This window comes from Vigna umbellata, chromosome 2 (genome assembly GCF_029865625.1).
Source record: "Vigna umbellata cultivar VRB3 chromosome 2, Vumbellata_1.0, whole genome shotgun sequence".
NCBI classification, from domain to species: domain Eukaryota; kingdom Viridiplantae; phylum Streptophyta; class Magnoliopsida; order Fabales; family Fabaceae; genus Vigna; species Vigna umbellata.
Window position 1 is genome coordinate 48,646,676 of NC_142166.1, and position 14,078 is coordinate 48,660,753.

The window sequence follows — 14,078 nt, forward strand, 5'->3', positions numbered from 1 at the left end:
TGATTTTTTTCGTTTAATGGATCAGCCAGTGGAAATGTTACTCGATTTGCATGTGATAACTTTGAGACCATTTTCTTCTCATGGAGCCATGCACGCCATTCCAATTGTCAGGGGGTCTCTCTCTTTTCCTGTGTCTTGAACACAGGAGGAACTGACTCAATTTTTCGAACCAAATTGATTTGAAATGGTTTGGGTTTTAAAATTATAATAAGATGATATTGGTTTGCTATTGGATTATCTAGTTCAAATTTTGTTAAATGATTTTGTTAACAGTCAAACTTGCTATTAGAAAAAGTTGTGATCACTTAAAGAAAAGACAGTTTGGCCGAGTGGTATAAGGCGCCAGATTTAGACTCTGGTCCGAAAGAACGTCGGTTCAACAGTGTAGTAATCTCTTAATTGGGATGTGGACGAGAGAGACGCTGTCTTTGTTTGTGAAGGAACACAAATCCAATTTCAATTTAAAAATGTAACCATGTGAAGGACTAAATCTTAATTTTAATTATTTTGATCGTAGCTAGCAGTTAAATTAACCTAGTATGGTGACGATGATGATGGCGTGGAAAGGTGGAAGAAATGGAGAAAGATTCAAGTATTCGAAGCAATAACACGGTGTCTGGTGGTAGAGATAAAAGCGGAGGGGAAGGGTCGTTGCTGTTGAGGGCGAGTTCCGATGGCGCTAGACAGGGAACGACGTCGGATTTGGTGTTGCAGTGGGGGAATCGGAAGCGGTTAAGGTGCATGAAGGTGCAGGTTAAGGACGATTCTTCAGGCCCGGTTCAGAGGACAACGGTACGGGTGGATCGCCGGGTCGTTGGAACCGATAAGGATTCTTTAAATAAGCCCACCTTCGGTGTCAATAATAACACCCTTGGAGTTGGACACACTCATAATAATAACAATAACAATCATCATCATAATCAGAGTAAAGGGTATCCAAATCTCCGTCAACGTCCTTCTTCTCCGCAGCAACGAATTCTCAGGTAACGCAATTTGTCATTCACTTTGTTACTTTATCTTTCCCCATAAATATGATTTAATCTTTATTTTTAAAAAAAAAATATGATTGAGCGAGACTGAAATAAGATCTGAGAATAGGTCAATTTGACAAAATTCGGGATTTTATACCGAAAAGAGGGAAAACTCAAGATTTGTGTGTTGTGATTCATAAAGTTAAAAATCGTTGCTTAAAATTACATATCTTGATAATTGTTTTTATTTTGCTTTTCTCTGGTTGAGTGTGTATCCATCCATACTTATCTTGTGGGCAAGGATGGTGTTGGTGGCGCAGTGGCGCGTGGGCCAGTGTTTTGTTTTGATCTGTTTTGTTTTGTTGATTAAATAAAATAAATAAGCTAGGGTTTGTGGTGGTGTACGTGTACTGTGAAGGTGTTTTTAGCGAAAGATATGTGTATAGTTTGAAAGGAAGCAGCACATGGGTACGAGTGAAATAAATACCTATCTGAGGAACTGGTTAGAAGGGAACTGGAAACAAAAGTGGCAGAGAAAAAGCACAGCGTGAGCATGGGAATGAGTTGAAAGTGTAGTGAGGAGTAGTGGGGGCAGAGAGTGGTTTTGAAATTGTTTAGTGGGATGTCTGCCACGAAATTTCGTTGGGCCGGCTATATGCGATGATGTGCAACTTGTAAATCACATTTCTCACCCAAAGAATCTTAAGCTTCAAATATTACCGTAAATAAGTTTAAAATTAAAAATTTGGGCCACTACTAAAATTATTATTATATTTTAATTCATCTCGGCTGAATACACAAAGGCTTATATTCTGTCGACTCTCCAGTTGGTCAGGTCCTTGCAGTCTCATCCAAATTAAACAATGAAGAGGAACTCACGGTGAGTAAGTGCGTGAGATCCCCTTCTTTACTTCCGTCAAATTTTGTTTCCAGAAGCTAACCTCACTTTCTCTGATGTCTGCCTCACAATTAGATGATAGGGTATATTAATAATATCTGGTTCTGAATTTGGATTAACGCCATGATATTTAGGCACACAAAAACAACACATATAGTTGGAGCGGATTCTTGCGTAATCGGTTTGAAACTTAGGGAATCCTTTCGGGCATTGCATTATTAATTTGGATGTTTCGTTTTTTAATCAAAATAGTTTGTGTCTGTTTCTTTACATTTTAACTTGGAATCATTGGTAGCGTCGGGCGAGTCTTATAATGAAAATCAGGTTAATAATCCAAGCCTTGCTGCTATGCTTCTGACGTCTGACAGGGGGTTTGAGATTTCTTGGGAGGTTTAGGTTGGTGTGGTTGATTCCGAGTTTTGTTACTGTTTACTACTGTTATGGAAATTATATAAAAAAGAAGAAATTTTGAATTCATGTCATAGAAAGAAAAGTAATGAAAAAGGTTTGTGCGATGTATAGGATTAGGATTAGATTAGAGGAGAGGGGGATTTGCAGGTTCTGGATCTATGTAGGAGGCTGAAGCAGGAGTTGATTATTCACATGGAACCATGGAGCGGAGGGTTTCCTTCCACGTGTTAACGAAACGTCCTTTTCCATTTTGGCCGTCGGATCGAAGGGACCAGGTCGCAGATCCGTCCCGTCTCCTTCCTCATTCCACCGCGTAGCAATCTTCATCTTCATTGCCCAATAATAAAGCTCTCTAAATCCAAAGGCTCCAAAGAAGCCGTGGAACCAGCTGTGCCCGTTATAGGGAATCACACACACTTTCTCTCTTAGGCTAGGCCCCTCGAGGCTCGACTCAAATATCCAATTCTCTTCTCTTCAACAAAAAAAAATTAACTACCCAACTCTCCTTCAAACTAAAATACAAATACAAAGCCCCGCAACGAGCCAAAAACCACCCCTTTTACTACGCTAAAAAATCTGTCTACATAGATTCCAGCCTCTCCCACCCTTGAATCTAGATCAATCACCCAAGGTTAATTTCGTAAACTCACCACTCCCTGGTTACTTTTCATACATAATATAATATAATAATATATACATATATTCAAATTTATTAAACTCTTAAAGAGTTTAATAACTCTAATTAAAAAGTTTGCTTAAAGATAAAATAAAGTTCTAAACATTTTACCCAGAAGAAACTTGACTCCTGGTTTGTTCATCTCAAGTGCAAAGGATCCAACTTACAGCGTGTTTTTTTTTCTTTTTTTAATTTAATCCAGTTGAAATTGAAATTGTTTTTCAGATTCTGTATCAAAGCTTCCGCATGAAATCCTAGAAATGAGTGTTGCAGGTATTTGTTTCCCTTTCACCTTTCATCCTCTGTTTGATAAATGAATTGTTTCCAAATTTTGTAGTGAAAATGCTATGCTCTATGGTTGTTTGAAATCTTTATGCTTCTTTCTGTTGTTTCTAAAACAAATACCCTTTGTTATTCCTATGTTGTAGAGTATGTTTCACTATGCTTTATTCTTTACCGGTTTCTGATTATTAATATTGTCTTTAACGGTTTTGTGTAGTATAGGTGGTGCGTTTGGTGGCAACAGGGGGCTCCGTCCAGTGCCTCCCGAAAAGGGAATATTCCCATTGGACCATTTGCATTTGTGTGACCTAGTATGTATGTTTCTTTTTCACTTGTTTATTCATTTTTGGTTTCTCAGCTCCATTTTGATTCATTCTTGTATCGCCCTCGTTACAGGAGAAGGTGGAATATTTAAATTGTTTGAAGACTGCTGGCCACCAGTCTGAAAAATGCAGGCAATTCTCAAAAAAATACTTACAGTGTCGTATGGAGAGGTGATTTGCTTTCAATGCATTGCATATAAGTTTTCAATGCACATGCTAGTCTAATTAAATAGGTTAGGCTTCTCTGTTGAGCTCAATTTTGTAGTTTGACATGATGACTAAGCAGCTTTATAAAGTGTTAATTATCTTTCGTGGATTTGAATTAGTCATTCTGAATTTTTGACTATGATATGTTTAATTGAGCAATGCAAGTTTTGGTGAGGAAAAAGTGAGCATTATTCATTTAAACCTAATTGTGATCTTGAGTATGGAACTAAACACAATAGAAAATATACATGCAACCATACTTTTACAAATTACCTAATTATAGGAACAAAATGCCTCTTTGAATAATCAAGAAAGAGAACAAGATTACTGGAGACAGGAAACAGTAATAGCATTTTAAGAGATAAAGTCTCTATATTTAGGATTAATTCTTGTTATTCAACTGGCATCCGTTATTAATCATTTCTCAGGCAGAAGTTTTGTCAATGATTTTTCTATAGATGTGTATTTAATGACACCATATGAGCTTGACAAGATCGTAGTCACAAGTAGAATGCTATTCTATCAAAATTTGTACCAATTTTGCAACGAAATCATGGAATATAATCTTAATCCAAATTATTCTCATGATGAAATATTAAGTATAGAAGTTAGTGATTTTAGTGGATATCTTTGATCTGTCTTGTTCTTTTCATTGTAAAATAGTTATATTATGTTGTAGATATTACTTTTGGTATATATGGTTCCTACCTTTGTTTTGACTAGATGTTTTTATAACTAATTACCATGAACTATGTAATTGGCTTCTTACAGGAACTTGATGGCAAAACAAGACTTGACTGAACTAGGTTTTAAGGAAAGTAATGTAGAAACTCCTGGAGGGAAAGTTACTGATAGGGTTGCCACTCAAGACCAATAAACCCAAAGAATTAAGAATGCATATTGATTTTGAGGTAGAGTTTTGGTAATGCCATTTTTGTCGTTATCTTCCCATTCGTTTGAAAAGTAATGTCTAAGCATGCTCTGAGAACAAAAGATGTCAGTGAACAGAAGATGGTGGATAATTTGTCCCATTCCCTGTGGTTATAATTATATGGACGTTGATTTTGTTCCTCCATTGCAATGATTAAAAAATAGTCAATTCAATCGAAAGATTGGTGAACAAGTTAGCTGTTGTGTTTGTTTCATTCTACCATATAATTTCAATTTATAATCGAAAGATATTATCATTAATTTCAACTCTGCCACCATCTTCTTCGGCGATACTTGAGGAGCTTCGACATTACTTGAGGATCTTCGTCATTTATTCTTCTTTCCCCGTGTAAAAGCCACACTGAATATCCTTTTGATTATCTTTCCCCTAACATCACTATTAGTGAACGCAAAGTCCAAGAAGATATTCAATTCTCTCGTATATTGACTTGTATTTCTAGGCATGTCTATCCATGATTGGTCCATTAAAACGACTTCTGTTCATGTCAAGAGGATTGAAATGTTAGAATAAGTGACGATATTCAACGAAACATTACATAAGATAAATTTACTAAACTGGTTATAAAACTAAGTCTTATACCAAATTAGTTATAAATTTGAAGACTGAAATAGTCTTACTTATTCTAATTAGTTATAAAACTAAGTAGAAGTTATGAATTGTTGTCTGGAAGGTGAATGAATAAAACGTTAAGTAGAGATCAATTAATTATGTTTCAAATATCTTGACCAGAATGAACCTATTATAAGAGTACTCTAATTTTTAATATGCAGCACTTTACTGTATCTTAGTTTGTTGGAGAGGAATAACTATTATTATTATTATTATTAAGGATCCATACATTGTTTATTGGTTGCAGACATAATGTTTTTGTGAAAGAAATTAACCTACACACACCCCTAAACATGTGATAGGTTTAACATTGTTAATTCTTTCTTTCTAAACTCTCTCTTACATGATACATGTATTGCATGCACATACCCTACATAATAAGATGAACTTTATCAGACTGATAAATGTTGTGGTTAGGTATGACATTTTAGTATGTAAAGGAAGATGAAAGGTTAGATGATGAAGTGGTGGTATGTTTAAGAGGCACAGAGAGATTGTATTTTAAGGTTGGAAAGCAAAAATGTGTTAAAAGAAAGATGAGAGTGTCATTTTCACTTTATTGGGAAGAGGAGGGACCTCCCACTCTCTATTGTTTACATCCTTTTCGAATCACCTTTCACAACTTAATTTCTTTCAAATCCCTGTTCTCATCAAAATAAAACAATGTTTCAAATATCGAGGAATAAACTCACACAAGGAAGAGATGAAAATATAGATATTAGTTTCAATGCATGAATAGAAAATGATAGGGAGAAAAAGAAGAAGAGATAAGTAATAAGAAAAATGAAGAAAAAAATGTACAATTAACTAGGTACACAACATAATATCATTAAGAATCATAAGTAATAATATTCTTCTAAAATTATCAAACAGTAACATCAAAGCCAGCACGGATGTGGAGATTAGGAACCTGGCCATACTCAATAGTCATTTCCGGTGGTTTCTACCAAACCACGATTATTTCCGACGATTTCTATAAAACCCTCGTTAGTTCCGACGGTTTTATCGAAACCCCACAAATACTGGTGGTTTGTCAAAATTCCGGAAAATTACGGTGGTTTTAGCCAAAAACCGTCAGTAATACTTAACGACGCTATTTTTTCCAACGATTTTTGCAACCGCAGATAACATATTTTCCAAAGATTAAAACCGATAGTAATACTAAAAATAACTCTTAAAAAAATTATATATTTTTTAATGCTACCCTTTTCTTTATAATTATTTTTATATCATTGTATATTATTGGTCTTCTTTCTATGAAAACTTACTTAAGATAGAATATCAATTATATAGAAATAATATATACAAAATTATGTCATTTTTTACTTAAAATATATATTTATTGATTCTAAAGATAATAAATTTATTGATTTTTTTTGCTTATATAGAACAAGATAAGTTGAATGTTAAGAGCTGCGGTCTTTAAATTATGAAGGCTGTTCTGGTTTTAATTGTCGACTAGTTACTTAATATCTTGTTATACTATATTTTGGCATCTACGTTATGAAAAAATTTCTTAATTTATATTGTAGAATCGTGACTTGTAAGTTTTTTTTTGTTTGTTATCATTAGTTTAATATATATTTTTTCTAGTTTACTTCCATGTCCACGCAATAAAACGATTAATTTCATCCTTCAACTATAAGTATATTTTATTTTTAATATTTATTGTATATTTATATAAAAAAATGTAAATACAATTATGAAATGTATCCTTATTCTTCATATATATGTATATAAATAAAATGTGGCAATCGTGGCAACATAAAATGGCATAACTGTGAGCATAAAATGTTATCATATCATATCGGTTTCACACTGAGTTTAAGCCTTTTTTAAATATGTTTTTCAGGATAATATTTTCTTAAATAAATGCAAATACAATATCAATATAGATAAACTGTGGATTGATTGATGTCAGCGATGAAGTGCAGGAAGAGAAAGGGGGAGTGCAGGAAGAAAGAAAGGCCCTTAATGTGGATGATTGGCCCATATCCCTCCTAACAAAGTTCAGAAAACGAGAACGCATGGTTTATCATATTCGTTGCCAGAAACCATGTTTACATCAAAAGAAAAATCACTTCATTATTCTTTCTCCTCCTCAATGATGTCAGTTTTGATTTTATTTCTTTCTACTTCTTCCACTCTAATATCTATATTGTTGAATCAAAAACAAAATCAGACATTTAGTGTGTGTTTTTATCATTATTCCTGTATATTTATGATTTAAATATCTTAATAATAATATTATAATTTAAGATGACTAAAATACGATGAGATGAAACTGAATAAGTGATAGAATTTGTTGCTAATAACCAATTACACAGATAATCAATTAGTAGCTAATTACTGCAATTTTCAAAGAAGGAAGAACCCTACAAGGAATCTTTTCTCACATTTCACATTGGATCAGTGTAGATAAACATAACACTCAAATTCAACATTTCATTTTCGTTTATCTCAATTGGATATTGTTGTTGATTGCAAGTTTAAAACAGAATGATAATTTGATAGGTTTCCCTTCCACAAGAATTTTGCGTACATTTATTTATTATTTCCCATTTTAAAATATTTTTTTTAAAATGTTTATCTTTTGAAAAGTTTATTTAAGTTTTCAGTGTATAATAAATTTATATATTTTTAATTGAATATTTATCAAAAAAAATTCAATTGAATATTTAAAACTTTTATATTTTTAATTCTATATTTTCATTTTTAATAAACATTCAAATAAGAATATTAAAATTTAAGAAGAACTTAAAAGTTTAATTAAATATATTTAAATATCACATCTTTTTCATATACAAAATATTTATAAAAGACACATAAATAATTAAAAAAGTTATGCATATTTTTTATTAACTTTATATTAATAGATTTAAATTTACTTTCGATCTCATAATTTCACGAATGCATATACTTTTGTTTCCCATAAATATTTTGATGAATACATCATTCAATTTTTCAAAATTAACAAATTCGTCATAATTAATATGAATATGTTTGAATAAGTTTTTCTATTACAAATTAGGTTATGTTTTTTCTCTTCTATACAGATTTCATGAGAAATATGGAGATATCATCTACCTTTTAACAAACAAAAAATATATATTATCACATACATTAAGATAATAATTATGTTAAATATTATATTAACAGCGTAATAAATAAACTATCTAAAATTACATTAAAAATAGGAAAAACAAAAACTTTCTGTAAAAAAAGTATTATAAAATAACAAAAGGCATATATGTTAGTCCTATAGTACTAGGAAATTTGACAGTGTATTGGAATATAATAAACCGATGCAACAGCCATGTCCACCAAACTGTGGGAAATCCTTGAAGTCTGGTGCGAATGAATGTGGTAATGTTAAATTAAGGAACTACAGCGTTGTTCCTCGATCTGGGCGCCTTAGGCTTCCATTCCAATTCAAGCATTGCTTGTCTGAACGACAAAGCAACAGGGAAAGAAAAATATAAGCAAAATCAGAAAGCTAACTCTTTTACTCTGTTTTCATTTCTCTCCCTTCTTTTGGGATTACTTCAGAGGATATTTAATGACAATCAGTTTTGTATTTCATTCAAGACGAAAATCTATCGCCATTCCCACAATGGGGTTCTTGTTGATGAGTTTCGCTGCTTGGCCCCACACTTTTCTTAGCCTTCACTCACAAATTTTTCTGAGTCACTCTGTTGTGTATATATATGGAAGATGTTATGACACTTTGCCTTCAGAACCAGAGATTCTCCAACTTTCGCTCTTACTGTAAGAAAAATGTCTTCACCATCACTGTTCATAGTGACTCAAAATTGTTTGATGATGAATTGATTTTGTTATTCTTTTTCTTTTTCCTAGTTGAAGGTCTTCTGGTTGATTTTTATTGGGTTAGAAGTCTGAAAAAGCTATGGGAGACTTACCAATGATCAATGAAGGAAACCACTCTGAGGCATGCATTTTTACTTCTCTATATTCAGCATGTTTTCAAATTGTTCTGTTGCTTTTTCTTTTTCGTTTGCTAAAAAGAAGAGCCATGTATTTACCACATTGAAATGTTAAGGTGTGTGAATAGGAAATTATAGCAAATAATAGCTTATATTTTATTTGAAAGGACCTTCAACTATGCCTGATCGAGTTATATTTTATTTGAAAGGACCTTCTCCCGGAGTTGATCTGCTTATAAAATCAGTGAACATCCAAGAACTTAAAGTAATAATGCATTTAATACTGTTAGATGTTTGTGAATTCTACTCTTGCTAAAATCTAATGTATTTAACATTGCTCATGCTTGCTGTGCTTCCGCCTTTCAAATGCTAGATTAAAATTACAATAAGTGTGATGTGCCATTTCATTTCTTTTTGGTTCCATGAAATCTTTATATTTTCACAAACACTAACATGTGATGCGTTTTTCCTTATTTCACAAGTTCGATGATGAAAACATCATAATAAATCCCCAGTTTGATGATGGCCTGAATAATTGGACTGGAAGAGGCTGCAAGATTGCCTTACATGACTCCATGGGAGATGGGAAGATTCTTCCGAAGTCTGGTAAATTCTTTGCATCTGCAACAGAACGTACCCAAAGCTGGAACGGAATTCAGCAGGAGATCACAGGAAGAGTGCAGCGCAAGCTTGCCTATGAGGTTACTGCATTAGTTCGGATATTTGGGAACAGTGTCACCACTTCTGATGTAAGGGCTACTTTGTGGGTTCAAGCACCGGATCTTCGCGAGCAGTATATAGGCATTGCCAAGTTAGTTCCATCTTAATGCTTTATTGCATCGTTTCGCATAGACTCTAAATGATATGACTTTTCTGGTTTATTATTCTTCTTATTACAAATATGAGAAAAGAATTTGGTGCAATATTATTTTATCAATATCAGAATGCTTCTTTAATTGGATTAAAAGTTCTGTGTATTTAAAGTGTGCAGGCAACAGATAAAGATTGGGTCCAAATGCAAGGAAAATTCCTCCTAAATGGTTCCCCATCAAAAGTAGTAGTTTATTTAGAAGGTCCTCCTGCGGGCACTGACATTCTTGTCAATACTTTGGTTATAAAACATGCAGCTAAAACACCACCTTCAACACCACCAGATTGTGAGGTTGGGCTTTGAAATTATTAACTCTAAATTACTTTCATATATCAAATTACCAATTGCCGAAATTTCTTAGCGCTCATTCCTTGTTTAAATAAAAAGTGACACTATAGTTTCTACGTATATTTGTACAGTTTTGTTGAATGATGAACCATGTATGTTTTAAGTACTTGAGATTAATTTTGCTTTTGCAGATTGCTGCTTTTGGTGTTAACATAATTGAAAACAGTAATCTGGGTGATGGCACCAATGGATGGTTTCCACTTGGGAGTTGTACTTTGAGTATTGAGAGTGGTTCGCCGCGTATAATTCCATCAATGGCAAGAGACTCTCTTGGGCCTCATGAATCCTTGAGCGGCCGCTACCTTCTTATAACCAATCGCACACAAACATGGATGGGTCCTGCTCAGATGATCACTGAGAAATTGAAACTCTTTCTAACTTATCAAGTATCTGCTTGGGTCAGGGTTGGTTCCGGATCAACTGGGCCTCAGAATGTTAATGTTGCCCTTAGCGTTGATGATCAGTGGGTCAATGGAGGTCAAATTGAGATTGCTGATGGCAGGTGGCACGAAATTGGTGGGTCTTTTAGAATTGAAAAGCAGGCATCTAAGGTTATGGTTTATATTCAAGGACCTTCTTCTGGTGTTGATTTAATGATTGCTGGACTTCAAATTTTTGCTGTTGATAGACAAGCAAGGTTTAAGTATCTGAGGAGGCAGACAGAAAAGGTCAAATATATGTGCATTTTATATCTTATCAGACTTAAATATGTTTCTAATAATGAAAATATGATTAAATTTTGTTATAATTCTAATAAAATCATTGATTTTAGTTTTTTAAGAATAGTTCCCCATATTTTAACAGTGACATGATATACATCTAAACATTATATGTTAGAGATCATTCTGAAGCAGTTGGTTACGTGACTTGTTTAGATTAATGTCTCAGGCCATTAGTAAATGGTGATAGGATTATCTACTTCCTCTTTTTTACCCCAGTGCGTTGTATGATCTGTCAAGTGACATAAATCATTCCTTTTTATGACAAAATAAAATGTTGCTTTTTCTTTTATAGATATCAGACTGTAATACTTAATCCTTTTCCATTATATGCATTATAGAATAAGTGATAATTTACATTCTTTGCGTTTCCCCCCGTTTCTCATTTCATTTATTTTGCACTTGCTACCATATGCAGATCCGTAAGCGTGATATTACTCTAAAATTCTCTGGGCTGGATTCAATTGGAAATCTTGGAACCTTGGTGAGAGTCAGACAAATACAAAATGATTTTCCCATGGGAACGTGCATTAGTAGAAGCAATATTGACAATGAAGATTTTGTGGACTTTTTTGTGAAACATTTTAACTGGGCAGTTTTTGGTAATGAGTTGAAGTGGTACTGGACTGAGCCACAACAAGGGAATCTGAATTACAAGGATGCCGATGAAATGCTAGACTTATGCCAGAAAAACAAGATAGACACTCGGGGCCATTGTATCTTCTGGGAAGTAGACGGCACTGTTCAGCAATGGGTCAAATCACTGAATAAAACTGATTTGATGAAAGCTGTCCAAAATCGCCTGAATGGCTTATTGACTCGCTACAAGGGTAAATTCAGACACTATGATGTCAACAACGAAATGTTGCACGGTTCGTTTTATCAGGACAAACTAGGTAAGGATATAAGGGCAAACATGTTCAAGACAGCACACCAACTGGATCCATCTGCTACTCTTTTTGTGAATGACTATCATGTTGAAGATGGATGTGACACCAGATCATCCCCAGAAAAGTACATTCAACATATTCTTGATTTGCAACAGCAAGGTGCCCCAGTTGGGGGAATAGGAATTCAAGGTCACATAGATAGTCCTGTGGGACCTATTGTCAGTTCTGCCCTTGATAAATTGGGCACTCTTGGTATACCAATCTGGTTTACTGAGCTTGATGTGTCTTCCACCAATGAATATGTCAGAGCTGATGATCTTGAAGTTATGCTGCGGGAAGCTATGGCACACCCTGCCATAGATGGTGTAATGCTCTGGGGTTTTTGGGAGTTGTTTATGAGCCGGGAAAATTCACACCTGGTGAATGCCGAAGGAGAACTCAACGAAGCTGGGAAAAGATTCCTTTCTCTCAAACAAGAGTGGTTATCTCACAGCCATGGTTATGCTGATGCGCAAGGGCAATTCAGCTTCAGAGGCTTCAGTGGAACATACAACGTCGAAGTTGTCACCTTAGCAAAGAAAGTTTCTAAGACATTCGTTGTTGACAAGGGTGACTCCTCAGTGCTGGTATCAATCGATTTATAAGCGTCTTCTTCACCATGGAATTTGTATTTCCTGGTTGTCTTATCTAGTATTCTGATTTTCAACATTTTTTTAACTCTTTGTGCGATTCGCTGAATACCAACTTGGTTATGCAATGTTTATGTTTGATTGTTGAAACTGCCATCGTCGAAAAAAAATACGATTTACTGATGTAAACCTTTGTTTGTGTTATGTCGCAACTAAACATTGAACCATCTTTATTTCAACTAAGTTGTTTCATTTATGTCTCTACTAGATTTCAATACATCATAGCTGCTACTATTCTTCTTCTTCTGCTGCTATTTTGGCTTTCTTTTTCAGCTTCATTCTTCCGTCTCTAAGATTAACTTGGAAGGAGATGTTTAATAATGGGATAGTAGGGATGTGAAGAATAAAAAAGAAAGATAAAATGAATATAGAATTAAGAAAAGTCCACTATTCGAATACATTATTAGATGATTAAGGATCTTTTGTTTCTGGTCTCAGAATTTATACCATGCGTGGCGTATCTATGTTTTCTATTTTTAAAATCATTCATAACACTTAATTACATGTTATATGAAATCAATATAAATAGTGATTTAAAATCATTTAATAATTGTGTTTTCATATAGAAGCATAACCAATTTAATTGTAATATTATAATGTAATAAAATAACATTTGTTACAAGAGTTTACACTAATTCAATTTATATACATGCTCACCCACACTTATTTATTTATTTTTTAAATCAACACTATATTATCTTCATGGTAAAATATATTCACAACTTAAAGAGCTTTTATGTTAATGGACTGTACATGCGTACACATTATTAGTTAATTTAAAATATATGGTTTTTAACTAAGGGGACCAAAAATATTTATATTGTTAATGGTTAAAAGTTAAAATCTATTTATACGTACTTAAGGCTTACTTTTTACATAGGGCCAAAATTGTTTAATGCCTTCTATTAATTTTGAACATTTATTTGAAAAATTGTTTAAAAGCTAGTTGTAATGTAACATTAGTTCTTAAATTTGAATTATTATGTTTAAAATATCCATCAACTTATAAAATACTGAATGATTTATGTTTTCTAAAAATAGTTTAACACAAATAATTTCATTTATTAATTGAAAAAATAATGAAAATATTTTAAAAAAATGAAATATGGGTCTTGATAAACTCTCTTAGTTCTACACTTTATGTTTTAAAAAATTATTTTTAAACTTATGACTAGGGATCCAAATGAACCATACTACTATTTCATATGATACATAAGAGTAAAACAAAAAAAAAAATAGAAATATTCGGTTTGTCATTGACTTACCAAAAAGGATTGGGCCAGATGAC

The 14,078-nt window shown here is 33.3% G+C and overlaps 2 protein-coding genes across 14 annotated transcripts; both read left to right on the forward strand.

Moving 5' to 3' along the window:
* The first annotated feature begins 374 nt into the window (after positions 1-374).
* On the forward strand, positions 375-4,959 carry LOC124843465 (uncharacterized). 13 transcript variants are annotated; one of them, XM_088107251.1, is made up of 6 exons: positions 910-983; positions 1,799-1,851; positions 3,182-3,229; positions 3,461-3,549; positions 3,635-3,732; positions 4,540-4,891. In XM_088107251.1, the coding sequence occupies exons 3-6, from the start codon at positions 3,217-3,219 to the stop codon at positions 4,643-4,645; spliced, it is 306 nt and encodes a 101-aa protein (XP_087963377.1). In that variant the 5' UTR covers positions 910-983; positions 1,799-1,851; positions 3,182-3,216; the 3' UTR covers positions 4,646-4,891. The 13 variants fall into 13 exon arrangements, 8 of the variants coding, with proteins under 8 accessions (XP_087963374.1, XP_087963373.1, XP_047176169.1 ...); XR_015784448.1 differs by lacking the exon at positions 1,799-1,851 and having other exon boundaries at positions 379-983; positions 3,456-3,553; positions 4,540-4,584; XM_047320213.2 differs by lacking the exon at positions 1,799-1,851 and having other exon boundaries at positions 854-983.
* A 4,011-nt stretch (positions 4,960-8,970) lies between these two features.
* On the forward strand, positions 8,971-12,969 carry LOC124843466 (endo-1,4-beta-xylanase 1-like). Its single transcript, XM_047320217.2, has 6 exons — positions 8,971-9,097; positions 9,188-9,278; positions 9,756-10,084; positions 10,258-10,435; positions 10,624-11,160; positions 11,630-12,969. Exons 2-6 carry the CDS (start codon positions 9,237-9,239, stop codon positions 12,743-12,745), a joined length of 2,202 nt encoding a protein of 733 aa, XP_047176173.1. The 5' UTR covers positions 8,971-9,097; positions 9,188-9,236; the 3' UTR covers positions 12,746-12,969.
* The last annotated feature ends 1,109 nt before the right edge of the window (positions 12,970-14,078 follow it).

Bases quoted from the DNA above. Each gene is read 5' to 3' on its own strand.
- LOC124843465 (XM_088107247.1), top strand. From the start codon at position 577: ATGGAGAAAGATTCAAGTATTCGAAGCAATAACACGGTGTCTGGTGGT. The intron at 3,550-3,634 runs GTATGTATGTTT...CCCTCGTTACAG, and splicing joins ATTTGCATTTGTGTGACCTA to GAGAAGGTGGAATATTTAAA. The intron at 3,733-4,539 runs GTGATTTGCTTT...GGCTTCTTACAG, and splicing joins TTACAGTGTCGTATGGAGAG to GAACTTGATGGCAAAACAAG.
- LOC124843466 (XM_047320217.2), top strand. From the start codon at position 9,237: ATGGGAGACTTACCAATGATCAATGAAGGAAACCACTCTGAG. The intron at 9,279-9,755 runs GCATGCATTTTT...TTATTTCACAAG, and splicing joins ATGAAGGAAACCACTCTGAG to TTCGATGATGAAAACATCAT. The intron at 11,161-11,629 runs GTCAAATATATG...TACCATATGCAG, and splicing joins TGAGGAGGCAGACAGAAAAG to ATCCGTAAGCGTGATATTAC.